We start from the raw sequence: 12,529 nt of genomic DNA, 5'->3' as shown, positions 1-12,529 counted from the left end.
GCGTGTCCCGTGTCTGCGCGTCCACGCGTGCGGCTCGGGGACACGCGCGCGGCTCCGCGGCGGGTTAAATCCACAACGGGGAAAGCGGCAGCCCCCGGCCCAGCCTGGGCACGGCCCCCGGCTCCCCGGGCACGGCCCCCGGCCCAGCCTGGGCACGGCCCCCGGCTCCCCGGGCACGGCCCCCGGCCCAGCCTGGGCACGGCCCCCGGCTCCCCGGGCCGGGCGACGGCGGCGGGGGGTGCCGGAGGCGGCCGCGCCGTTCTGTCTCCGCGCACACGCGCGCACGGTGCGCGAGTCTCCTCCTCCTCCTCCTCCTCTCGGGCTGTGGGAGGAATCCTCACCGACCGTTCAGGTCTGCCTGACGTCAGGCTGACGTCACCGCAGCCCCTCCCGCCCGGGCCGCCGGCCGGGTCCGTAACGGGCCGCCCCGGGGATGGCGGCTGGGCGGGCGGGGCCTGGCGGGAGAGGGGCGCGCCGGGGGCGGGGCGGGGCGGGGCGCGCCGGCGCGCGCCGCTCGGCATTGGCGGGAGGTGCCCGCGGGGGAGGCGGGAGCGCTCTCTGATTGGTGGGCCCGCCGCGGGGCGGGGCGTGGGGGGGCTCGCTCTCGCGGGAACCGGGCGCAGCGCGGGAAATTCCTTCGCGGCGGCGGCGGGCCGGGCCGGGGATGGTGCTGCGGGGCGGCGGGCGGCGCGCCGAGCCGGTCGGCGGGGCAGGAGAGCCCGAGGGAGCGCGGAGGGGGCGGCGGGCGGGCGGGTCCCGGGAGCCGGCGGCGGGGGCTGAGGGCGCGGCGTCCGGTCGGGACGATGGCCCCGCGCTGTCCGCTCTCAAGCGCCTGGAGCGATCGCAGCGCACGGACCGGCTGGATGCGCTGTTCGGCTTCGAGCGGCCAGCGGAGCCCGGCGAGCGGACGGGCTGGCTCATCAACATGCACCCGGTACCGACCGGCGGGGCGGGGGGCGAGCGGCCAAGCGCTGCGGCACCGGGGGATCCCACGGGCGGGCAGGCCCGGGCGGGAGTGGGTGAGCGACGGGGAGGCCCCCGGTAGGACCCGGGGTAGGGGGTCGGTGTCGCACAGGGAGACCCCTGGTAGGGCCGGAGCGGCTCCCAGAGGGACCCTGCTGAGTCCGTGGTGCCCGTGGGCAGACGGAGGTGCTGGACGAGGACCGGCGGTCGGTGAGCGCTGTGGACTACTACTTCATCCAAGAGGACGGGAGCCGCTTCAAGGTGGGTCCCCGAGGGTGCCGGGAGGGGTTCAGGGTCCCAGGAAGGGACCTGCCACCATCAACTGTCTGCTGTCTCCTAGGTGGCCCTGCCCTACAAGCCCTACTTCTACATCGCCACCCAGAAGGTGAGGAGGGGACCCTGGGAGGGCTGAGGTCCCCCAGGGAAGGGGACAGCAGGTCCTTCGGGGCTTGAGGCCTCCTGGGCATCCTGCTTTGGGATGGTCTTGTCCCAAGGGACAGAGCCATGCTGCTCAGCCCCCGCTTCTCTCGGCAGGGCTGCGAGCGAGAAGTGTCCTCATTCCTCTCCAAGAAGTTCCAAGGGAAGATTGCAAAACTGGAAACTGTCCCCAAAGAAGACTTGGACCTGGTGTGTATTCCTCTGCCCTCTGTGCTCATGAGTAGCACTTTTTTGGGGCCTGCACAGCTCTAGTGAGGTAGGAAGGGACAGAGTAGTGGAGGGAAGCAGCACACTTGGCTTCAGTCTCCTAGTGCTGCTTGTGGTGCCTGGCAGAAGTGGGTTAGTTATGGCTAATTCCTTACCCGTGGTACTTGCACTCCTCTCCTTGGGCACAGCAGGTGTTTCACAGCGTGTTCAAGATGTTTAATTGCAGGAGTTAAAGAATGATTGGAGGAGGAGAGGGTGCTGTGGGAGGGGGATGCAGCTCATGCTTGACCTGCTCCTTCTCCTGGCTGAATCCTGCTCATGGTCCTGCCTGCGTGGGCAGCAGGGCTGGCCAGGCCCTTGCTGTGGACCAGCGCAGCTCTTGTGCTCTTCCCTGACGTGCCCACCAGAGCCTCTTCTGGGTGCTTGATTCTCCCCCCACATTGGCACCTCTTTTTTGGCCAATTCTCCCGCCTGCATCAGTCTAGTCTGCCTTCCCCACCCTCTCTTACGGTGGCCGTCCCTCAGCACTCGTCCCCCCCTGAGCTGACGTTGTCTTGCTACTTTGCAGCCAAACCACTTGGTGGGCCTCAAGAGGAACTACATCAAGCTGTCCTTCAACACGGTGGATGACTTGGTGAAGGTGCGGAAGGAGATCTCTCCTGCCGTGAGGAAAAACAGAGAGCGAGACCAGGCGAGCGATGTCTACACAGCCATGCTGTCAAGGTGGGAGCTCTCCTTCGGGCGGTCCCGCACACTAAGAATTCGGCTGCCCCAGTTGCTTCTGAGCTGACCTCAGAGAGGGGTTGTCCTGCCTGGGATCTGAGCTCAGCTATGCTTCTCTGCCACCCACCTCCATGGTGGTTCTTGCAGCTCGGTGCTGCACATCAAGAGGCCTCAGAGCCTCTGGGACATGACGTGCTGTGATGGTACCTCTGCCTGCGGGTCAGATAGGTTCCCTGTGACCTGAGGAAGGATGCTGGGAGGCACTGGGCAACCTTACTTTTAGCTGTGACTGAAGGGAAAAAAAAAAAACCAACAAACATTTTCTGCCTGAATAAAAAGCCAGGCACTTGTTTACAAGATTGGAAACACATTTGCAGACAGGAAAAAAATAAAGAAACTTTGTTTTTAAAGTCAATCAGAATATAGACGAGAAAAATTCCCCCCTCCCTGGTTTCCTGGCCCTGAAGTCTGATTTCAGTTGAAACTTGAGGACAAAGAATCGAGCAAGACGAGTGCTCGCTGCGCACCTGGAAGACGTACTGTCCCTGTTCAAAGTGCGTCCCAGGTTGCCTCGTTATGCGTAGGCTCGTTACCATACTGATAAACCCAGTGCCACTGGTCGTGCAGGCGCGTGCGGGTTCTGCCTGCCTGTCCCTCTGAGCAGACAGCTCACAAACGTGACAAAAGGCAAATCAGACAGGGGCAACAGGACTGGATGTGCTGTCCATCCCGGGGACACCTCTGCAGCAGAGGGTGGTTGTGTGGCGGGGAAGCGTTTCCCATTCTCTCCTCTCCCGTCACTGACTCCTGCTGCCGGGTGTCACCGGCGCGGCGGGGCTGTCCCTCGCAGCCGAGCTCGTGGAGACGTGCGCTCGGCTAAGGCGGGTGCTTCCCTCTGCTCCTCGCAGCGCTCTGAGCGGAGGCAGCCTGAGCATGGATGAGGAAGGGGCCTCCAGAAAACTTGCCAACCAGATGGACAACATTGTGGACATGCGGGAGTACGACGTGCCCTACCACATTCGCCTCTCCATTGACCTGAAGATCCACGTGGTAAGGAACAGGGAAGCTGGAAGAGCATCACTTTCCTGCTGCTGCACTCCTGAAGTGCAGGCAGGGTGGAAACGTTTTCTCTCCAGGACCTTTGCAGAGGCGTCAGTGATGATGTGTTCACCTGTAAAGCTTAGTCCTGTGCTGCTGAGCCTTCTCCTCAGTTAATGACACGCAGAAAATTACATGATTGATGCACGGCCACAGTTTGAGCCTTTCTTCTGGGCTGCGTTTAATTCGCGCGGCTCCGTCCCCAGCAGCCAAACACGCGATGCCGGGAGCTGGCGCTGCACTAGGGCACTGCTCACCCTCCTCTCTCCGCAGGCTCACTGGTACAACGTGCGGTACCGGGGCAGCACCTACCCCCCCGAAATCACCCGGCGAGACGACCTGGTGGAGCGGCCGGTGAGCGTTGGTGGGGCAGGCGTCCGTCTGTCCCGGCGCACGGGTGGCGCGGCCGCCCCAAGGGGCTGGTTTCCAGCACGCTGGTTTCCAGTGCACAGGGGGAGAGCTCTGTTTCTGGGTTTGGGTAGTGATTTTGGGGTTGATAATAGCAGTAAAATGATTGTTGGGGAGGGTCTGGTTCACTTGCTGGGCTAGCACTGGGCTCAATGGGAATCGCTCGTTAACTTCAAGGCAGCTTTAGAATATTTTCCTAATGGATTTGTTCCTGCTCAGGACCCTGTTGTTCTCGCCTTTGACATTGAAACTACCAAACTCCCTTTAAAGTTTCCTGATGCGGAGACAGACCAGATCATGATGATCTCCTACATGATTGATGGGCAGGTAAGGGACAGCAGAGTGGTTTCCCCCAGGAATCAGGGAGCAGGCCAGCGTTACGCCTCCCACTCAGCTTGCTCCAGGCTGGCCTGGCCGCTGGCCGCTTGGTGCGTGGCTGTGGAAGTGAAATCAAAGTCCGAATGATGCCTAAGATGTTTAGTTCTGTGGTACCCAGCTCAGGTTCCTGGTCCTCCTCTGAGGGAGCAGTAATAACCTGGAGAGCACAGGGACAACTCTGCTGTCCCGTGTTGTCTCCCTGTGGCCTCTTTAGCCAATGGCCAGTGATGGTTCAGCAGATGACTCCCAAACAGTTGTTCCCCCTTGAGAGAAGCTCTGGCTTTCAAGAGGAAGATGTCCCATCATTTGGGCAGCGTTTTTGGGTCACCTGCAAGCCAAGTCCTCCTAACCGCCTCCTTGTCACCTCCCTAGGGCTACCTGATCACCAACAGGGAGATCGTCTCGGAGGATATTGAAGACTTTGAGTTTACCCCCAAGCCGGAGTACGAGGGTCCGTTTTGTGTCTTTAACGAACCAGATGAAGTAAGTCAGTTCTGCCCAGCAGACCTTGTACCTGCCTGGGGCTCTTGTTGGCCAAAGAGAGCAAATCACTGGGTAGCTGCCTCGCTGGGGAATGTGGTGTGTCCAGCTTTCGTTTCTTGGTAATAACGATAAAGTGGTCAGGTTTGGGCTAAATGGGGAGGAGAGGGGAAGAGCGGATACCCACTACCTCTCTGTGGAGGAGATGAAGTTAATTTATATTACTTTATATATGTATCTTTTCTATTCTTCTGTTTCATCGTAGGCTCATTTAATCCAGAGGTGGTTTGAACACGTCCAGGAGACCAAACCCACCATCATTGTCACATACAATGGAGATTTCTTTGACTGGTAAGATTGGGAATGAAAGCTAAGCTGGCAAGGTGTCACCTGAGCTGTGGGGCAGGGTCAGGTACCAGCGTCGACGTCCTTCCGTAGCTCACGCAGCGGTGATAGTGTGTGATCTCTGCTGACTGCCTGGCCACTTTGAGCACCTCACCAAATCCTGTGGTCATTGGCTGGGAAGTGTGAGCTTCCAGAGTCCCGTCGCTTGGCTGAGCTGCTTTAAACCCCTGTCAGTGCGGCAGTGCTGGTGTATGGATGAGCCAAGGCTTGGGAGAGAGTCAAAAGAGACCTGGAGGATGTTGAGGAGAGGGGCACAGAGAAGCCTTCGGGAAGGAAGGGGCGAGGGACCATGTACCTCCTGGTGCAGGATGTCAGCAAGCAGCTTTGCCTCTTGGGTCATGCTGCAGTTCTGTCCTGCAGGAAGTTTTCCCCATGGCCAGATATAACAGATAAATTGCAAGAAGAATTTTTTAGGAAGTTTGTAACAAAGCAGTTGTGAAACTGTTGTTTGGGATGAAGGGAAATGGCTGTTCTGTTCCTTCTCTTCACGTTGCCTCTTTCCCCAGGCCCTTTGTCGAAGCAAGAGCAGCAGCTCATGGAATTAATATGTATCAGGAAATTGGGTTTCAGAAGGACAGCCAGGGAGAGTACAAAGCATCCCAGTGCATCCACATGGACTGTCTAAGGTACCAAATACTGCCCCTCGACCATATAACTTTATCTCTTGAATTTAAATATCTGTAGTTGTGTTTGAATACTGTCTTCCTTCTGTCTGCTGGACGCAGAAGCTGCCAAGCCTGCCCCATGAAGGGCTGTCAGGGCCTTCTCTCTCCCTGCAGCCTGCTGGCGGCTGCCCTCAGGTGTTTGAGGTCTGATCTGGGGGAGCAGAGAAAGGGTTGGGATAAGATCAGGCCATTGGAGTGAGAAAAGGACCATATCCCAACCCAGCAGCCTGCTGGCACAGCCCGAAGGGGAAAGGACACGTTGTGCATGCGTGGGGGAGAGAGAGAAGTTGAGGTTTTTACATGGGTTTCCTCCACTGGAGCAGTGTCTGGACTTTGGAGAGCGGCTGGCTGTCCTTGCAGTCCTGGTGGTGTCACCTCCAGTGGTTAAATGTTGATCTTTAGGCCACTGAGGGAGTTGGAAGGTGGCAATTCTGAGCAGCAGAGATGGTATGGATAGTGGAGGCTGTCCTGGTTGGGATTTAAGTGCCCCGGTAGAGATGCAGGATATGTAAAGCTGGACAGCCTCTTACTCGGCTGCGCTTGGCTGCCAGCTCTCGGCTGTCCTCGCTGAGAGGTCCCCTTTGCAATCGAGGTCCCATGTGCAAGCCTGAGCCCCTTTTTGAAGGGCAGGGCTGGTTTCTCTGCACAAACTGGTGTTTTTGTGATTCCCTCCAGGTGGGTGAAGAGAGACAGTTACCTCCCAGTGGGAAGTCACAACCTGAAAGCAGCAGCTAAAGCAAAACTGGGTTACGATCCAGTGGAGCTGGACCCTGAGGACATGTGCCGGATGGCTACGGAGGAGCCTCAGGTATTCCTTCCCTGTGCTGTATCTCCTCTGAGCAACTGGAACGCAAGCCTAGAGCAGCTGCAGTATGATTGAATCCTTAAGTTAAAGTGTTGCAAAATGTTTTTGCTTAATGCAGTGGGTTTTGAGAAATTAACTCCATTTGTCCCCTTCAATTGCCGATGCCTTAGAAGCACTTGAGCTTGTGGGGAGAAAGAACAGGATTTCTCTGAAGTGGTTCCAGCAGTGGCACTGCGCTGTGTGTTTTCTGTATTTATTTACATCAGTGCAAGGTGGCAGGCACCACCCAAATCAGAGACACCCCAAAGAGCCATGACTTGCTGGAGGGACAAGAAATAGGCTTGGTGCTCCAGGTGTCACAGGCAGAGGATTTCTGCCGAAGCCCTGGACCAGCCTCCTGATTCCCAAACGGGGCAGCGTCCGTGCCATGAGCTCATCCTCCCCGTTTCTTCCCGTTCACAGCTGGCCTATCGCTGTGTCAGTAGAGCTAGAGCAGGATGTCCTCGGAAGCGAACGTGTTATTCTTTACGACCTAGGATATGGAGAAATACACCTTGCCCTTCTTCCCTGCGTGTCCAGCAGAAAGATTATTGTCGTTGAGCTGCTCTGCCGCGTGTGACTGGGATTAATTTGCCTCTCGCCCTCCCCTGACAGACCCTGGCCACCTACTCAGTGTCCGACGCCGTTGCTACCTATTACATGTACATGAAGTACGTCCATCCTTTCATTTTTGCCCTGTGCACCATCATTCCCATGGAGCCCGACGAGGTGGGTGCACTCCTGAAACGATGATTTCTTTGCCAGGTGAAGAGCCACGTCTCCCACGCCGCAGGGACGCTGTGGCCACAGAACTGATTCTTGCTGCCCGGGTACTTTCCCGTCTGTGTCAGGGAGGGATGGAGGGTGGGTTTGGAGGCTACTCCTTTCTCTCCACAGCCCTGGGGTGTTTTGAGAGAGGTGCCTAAGAACAAGAGACCTGAGGTTGGCAGTACAGGGCTGGAGCAAGAAAGTACGGTTCATGCTCCATGCTTAGCCAAGTTTACTTGCAGTCGTGGTCATGCAAAGCTGGATCTCCTGATGGCTGTTGTCAGCTGTAGGGAGAATGGTTAGGAAGGTGTCTGTGTTAACCATGTAAGAAACATCCCTCTGTCCCCACCTGGTTTCGCTTACAAAGGCGCTTGGCAGTGGAGTAGTGTCAGGAGTTGTTGGCAACAGAGGTCTGGAGGTCTTTGCACTGTCCGTAGCCTGCTCTCATGGCCAACACGAAGGTGTCAGTGTTGGTTTCTCACTTGCTCCCATCATCCTTGCGGTGGGCTGCAGCACTGTCCGCTGCACCATTGCATGTGTGTCACCAGCTGGGGCCATCCGGCTCACTGATGTGCCCGTAAAGCCACTCCAGTCCCACCAGCACCGGTACAGGATTTCTTGCTGAATCACAGGATGGTTTGGGTTGGAAGGGACCTTCAGAAATCATGTAGTTCCAACCCCCTTGCCATGGGCAGGGACACCCTCCACTACACCAGGTTGCTCAAAGCCCCATCCAGCCTGGCCTTGAACACTCCCAGGGTTGGGGCAGCCACAACTTCTCTGGGCAACCTGGTCCAGTGCCTCACCACCCTCAGTGTGAAAAATTTCTTCCTTATATCTAATCTAAATCTACTTTTTTTTGAGTTTAAAACTGGCTTTGATGTCTCTCCTGCAGGTGTTAAGAAAAGGATCTGGGACACTGTGCGAGGCACTGCTGATGGTTCAAGCCTATCATGCCAACATCATCTTCCCCAACAAGCAGGAGCAGGAATTCAACAAACTTACAGAAGATGGCCATGTGCTGGACTCAGAGACTTACGTGGGAGGCCACGTGGAAGCACTGGAATCTGGGGTCTTCCGCAGTGACATCCCCTGCCGCTTCAAAATGGTAAGGGGCCGTGCAGCCAGCCTCTGTCCTCGCAGAGCATGGTGGTGAGGAACAGCCCTCCGCTGATGGTAACATCTCCTGTGTGTCCCTGCTGGGCTCGGACAGCCCCTGTCATACTTCAGGAGATGTTGAGCACCTGGAGCTGGGCTGGGAAGGGATGGGGGGAGCCCTTCAAGTGGCCAGCTGTGCTTCACGGGGGGCGCACGTGCCACATGTGTCACATACCAGAAGCAAGCCAGACCTTGTTGACAGTGAGGGAGAGTGGCGAAGTGGGGACTGGGGTTTGGTTTTGAGCCAGTGGTTCTTGGAAGATATGCCTCTGTCCCCTTTGGGTCTTGTCCTCCCCCTCTGTCCTTCCCCCACCCAAAGTAAGCTTCTTCTGAACCCTTCCTGGGCGTCTTTCACCTGTCTCTGGGTCACGCTGCTGCCTCCATCACCCTCCCCTTGCCCTGCTTCACCCCTGTGCTGTGCTCATGGACTCTTGAGTTTCACTCTGCCGTGCGACGCATCGCACCCCGTGCGCCACGTTTTGGTGGATGTCGCCTGGTGAACGATCGTGGGGAGCAGCAGCTGCTGGGTGTGGAAAAGGGTCCAGACTAAGTCTAACTCTTTGGACCCTTGCACCAGCCAGCATGTGACCGTGAGAGGTCCTGCAGGGACCTGCTGCAGGGCTGTGCTTAGAGCTCCCCGAGTCAGGCAGGGCCACGGGCAGCAGGGCAGGAGCTGCCAGCCTGCAGCCGCCGGCGGCTGCCCGCAGTCCCAGCGCCGTCCCCACGCCCCCGCAGAATCCCGCCGCCTTCGCCTTCCTGGTGCAGCACGTGGAGAAGACGCTGCAGCATGCCATTGAGGAGGAGGAGGGTTTGCCATTGGATCAGGTCACCAACTTCCAGGAGGTACGTTGCCCGCGGCAGGCCTGGGCTTGGCAGGGAGGGCTGAGCTGCCAGGCTGGGGCTGCAGCTTTAAAGTGCCCATTTAGGCTCATTTTGTGCTCTACAGGGAGAGACCAAGAAGCCCACCCATGGGCACCTGCAGAGTTAGTGGTGTTAAGGGGTGTTACAAGCAGCCCCTGCCTCCAGGAGCCCCAGCCAGGACCCCCTGTGCAGCCACTGGATCCCAGCCTGGGGATCCGGGGTCTCTGACCTGGCTGAGGGACACGGTTCCTGCTTTCCCCTTAGCAGGTTGAACCAGGAGCAAAGCTCTGAGGGAGCTGGGAAGGGATTTAGTGAAAAGACAGACCCCTCAGGTATCCCAAATACTCATGTTCCTCTTGTTCCCTGCCTCTTATTGACTACAAAGTGCAGGTCACCCCTCTCCAAAGCTGAGTGTGGAGCTTCTTGGAGGGCATCATCAGTTAGTGACTGGGGACTTCTGGTCTTTGCTGTTGTCTCCATTAACCCATTTGCACTGAAAAGGTCCTTGATCGAGTAACCTTTAGGAAGTAGCTGCTCTCAGTTTCCACATACCCCTACAGGTAAAGTCTACCTTGGAGGTCCAAAACAAAACCCAAAGTACCAGTGGTTGAGGAGTCCCTTATGCTGCTCCTTTGGTCCTTTAAATCCTTCCCCAGAGTCGGTGGCAGGTGGCCCTGTGCAGGGGCAAAGGACTGAATTCAACAAGCTCACTCCTTCCTGTCTGAGGTTCACTTCTTTTTGTCTCCCCACAGGTCTGCGATGAAATCAAGGTCAAGCTGAATTCCCTGAAGGACGTTCCGAACAGAATTGAGTGTCCCCTTATCTACCATCTAGACGTGGGGGCCATGTACCCCAACATCATTCTGACCAACAGGTTGCAGGTGGGTCACATCAGCCTTGTCTCTCCTCATTTGTCTTTCAGATGACCTTGAGGGTCCCTCTAATTGGATCCCCTTAACACCAGGGGCTGAACTTTCAGCTCAGGGCAGGGCGTTCAGATAAGGCCGGGTGTGAAATTCGATCAAGCTGCTGTAGATGCCAGAGGCTGAGCTACAACTTGAGCTAGGACTTCCCAAAACCCCAGTTATTGTTTTGGGGGGTTTTGTGTTCCTGAAAGGCTCTGGAAAGAAGAACTCCTTGAGTACCCTCTCTGATGCTCACACGCTTGTGCCAGCCTGCGCCCGTTCCGGCGCGAGCCGTCGCCCGCGGAGCCGTCCCCTCTAACGCCCGCGTGTCTCGCTTGTGCGCAGCCCTCGGCCATGGTGGACGAGGCCACGTGTGCCGCCTGTGACTTCAACAAGCCCGGTGCCAACTGCCAGCGCCGCATGACTTGGCAGTGGCGAGGCGAGTTCAGTAAGTGCCGTAAGGACCGTGCAGTCCAACCCACGGAGACGAACTCCGGCTTCTCCCCCGGGAAACTGATAGCTGCCCTCCTCCGCAGTGCCCGCCAGCCGCAGTGAGTATCACCGCATCCAGCAGCAGCTGGAGTCGGAGAAGTTCCCTCCCCTGTCCCCCGAGGGAGCACCTCGCGCCTTCCACGAGCTCTCCCGGGAAGAACAGGCCAAGTACGAGAAAAAGCGGCTGGCAGGTAAAAAAAAAATTCGTAAAAAAATGAACGGCACCATCTGGAGCGGCAGTTGCAGCCTCGGCCGTGAGCGGGGCTCCCCGTGAATTACCTGTCAGGGCCGGGGGTTGGTTCAGACTGGGTCTGGTCTCACACCACGCTGTGGCAGACCTTCTCCAGGGTCCCAGCAGGCTCCTGTGTGCTTCCTGAAGAAGGGCCGGGCACCGGTGGTTTCTCCTTTAGTCTGTTGAGAGCCATGGATTCAAGCTGAAACAGGAATGGTTCCATTTTTTGGAAGGCTGCTAATTAAAGCCTGTTAATGAAAGAGAACCATAACGTTATCCCATCACCTGGAGTGATGTTGTTCAGCAGAACCATCCAGCTGGCCAGGGTCAGAGCCTGGGTTTGTGGATGGGCCATATGTGCATCATGATGAGTTTATTTCCCCCACCTGTCCATGCATCTCCTTAATGAGGTGCTGCTTCTCTCTGTGCTGGTGTCATCCTTCCCTGCCCTTCGCAGTAGGACTGTCTCCCTGCTCACCTGTGCCTGATCTTAGATGTCTCCCTGTCCACACTGTGTCCATCCCTCTGTCTGTAGCAGGGCACCCATCTCTGTGAAGCTCCCTCTGCTTCTTCCCTTGCTAGATTACTGCCGCAAGGCGTACAAGAAGATCCACGTCACCAAGGTGGAGGAACGAGTCACCACCATCTGCCAGCGAGAGAACTCTTTCTATGTGGACACGGTGCGAGCTTTCAGGGACCGCCGCTACGAGTTCAAGGGGCTGCACAAGGTACTGAGCTCAGCTGCTGGTCTAACTCGCCGGGCCAAGGCTGGGGACCTCTCGTCTCTCGCGGAGAACCTGAGCCCTAAAGGATTGCTCCATTCAGCCTTTGTATTGGAGAAGGACGCGGCGGAGCTCCTGACAGCTGTGGCTGCTCGCTGCTGAATCTTCCACGGCTGCTGCCACCGCATTTGCTGCCTCTGTGGTGCTGTGGGAAACAAAGCTGCATCTCCACTTCTCCCTGGGTTTAGCAAATCCGCAGCTAGTCCCTGTTGGGATGTATCTGATCTGGCCGGGTTCAGCCTGGCCATGCGTTCTTCCTGCATGGAAGAAAAAGAGACAGGCTGAGAAGCAAGGTCTAGACCTCGGGTTAAGGAACGGTTGATTCCAGGAGGATGTTCTCGTCCTAGGTTCATGCTAGAGGAGACCAGGGCACGTTATTCTTGGAGTGTGTTGAAGGCAATGACGAGGCCCTGGGGCTCTACCTCTGGCAGAGTTAATTAATGAGCTGTTTGCTTTACGATTACTCCTGGGTGCCTCTTCTGCCATGAATCACAGAGCTGGCCAAGAGGCTTTTTCTGCGCAGACGGTTCTGCTCTTTGTCCAGACATCGCGGACTGCTGCACGAGTGGTGCAGCACAGCTGCTGCAGACAGGCAGCGCTGCCAGCACTGGTTGGATTCTGATCGTCAACCATCAGAGTTATGGTTGGTGCTGCAGGTCCCTCCTGCCGTGTGGCAAAGTGCCTCTGGCCAACTCCTCCTTTGCTGCAAAAGAAAAGCAATG

At 57.3% G+C, this 12,529-nt stretch overlaps 1 protein-coding gene across 1 annotated transcript in view; it reads left to right on the top strand.

Moving 5' to 3' along the window:
• The first annotated feature begins 664 nt into the window (after positions 1 to 664).
• POLE (DNA polymerase epsilon, catalytic subunit) overlaps positions 665 to 12,529 on the top strand; it is a 29,088-nt gene continuing 17,223 nt past the window's right edge. The window contains exons 1-19 of the mRNA XM_086623703.1: positions 665 to 934; positions 1,144 to 1,224; positions 1,304 to 1,348; positions 1,498 to 1,590; positions 2,177 to 2,331; positions 3,240 to 3,381; positions 3,703 to 3,783; positions 4,057 to 4,164; positions 4,588 to 4,698; positions 4,961 to 5,046; positions 5,607 to 5,726; positions 6,441 to 6,573; positions 7,225 to 7,338; positions 8,273 to 8,485; positions 9,271 to 9,378; positions 10,149 to 10,277; positions 10,647 to 10,749; positions 10,838 to 10,984; positions 11,608 to 11,753. Of these exons, the coding sequence (XP_086479829.1) occupies positions 665 to 934; positions 1,144 to 1,224; positions 1,304 to 1,348; positions 1,498 to 1,590; positions 2,177 to 2,331; positions 3,240 to 3,381; positions 3,703 to 3,783; positions 4,057 to 4,164; positions 4,588 to 4,698; positions 4,961 to 5,046; positions 5,607 to 5,726; positions 6,441 to 6,573; positions 7,225 to 7,338; positions 8,273 to 8,485; positions 9,271 to 9,378; positions 10,149 to 10,277; positions 10,647 to 10,749; positions 10,838 to 10,984; positions 11,608 to 11,753 (2,385 nt within the window). The remainder of the gene's footprint in view (positions 935 to 1,143; positions 1,225 to 1,303; positions 1,349 to 1,497; positions 1,591 to 2,176; positions 2,332 to 3,239; positions 3,382 to 3,702; positions 3,784 to 4,056; positions 4,165 to 4,587; positions 4,699 to 4,960; positions 5,047 to 5,606; positions 5,727 to 6,440; positions 6,574 to 7,224; positions 7,339 to 8,272; positions 8,486 to 9,270; positions 9,379 to 10,148; positions 10,278 to 10,646; positions 10,750 to 10,837; positions 10,985 to 11,607; positions 11,754 to 12,529) is intronic.

Source organism: Tauraco erythrolophus, chromosome 19 (genome assembly GCF_009769465.1).
Source record: "Tauraco erythrolophus isolate bTauEry1 chromosome 19, bTauEry1.pri, whole genome shotgun sequence".
Lineage (NCBI taxonomy): Eukaryota > Metazoa > Chordata > Aves > Musophagiformes > Musophagidae > Tauraco > Tauraco erythrolophus.
The sequence above is the reverse complement of the archived record's forward strand: the minus strand, read 5'-3'. Positions and strand labels throughout refer to the sequence as shown.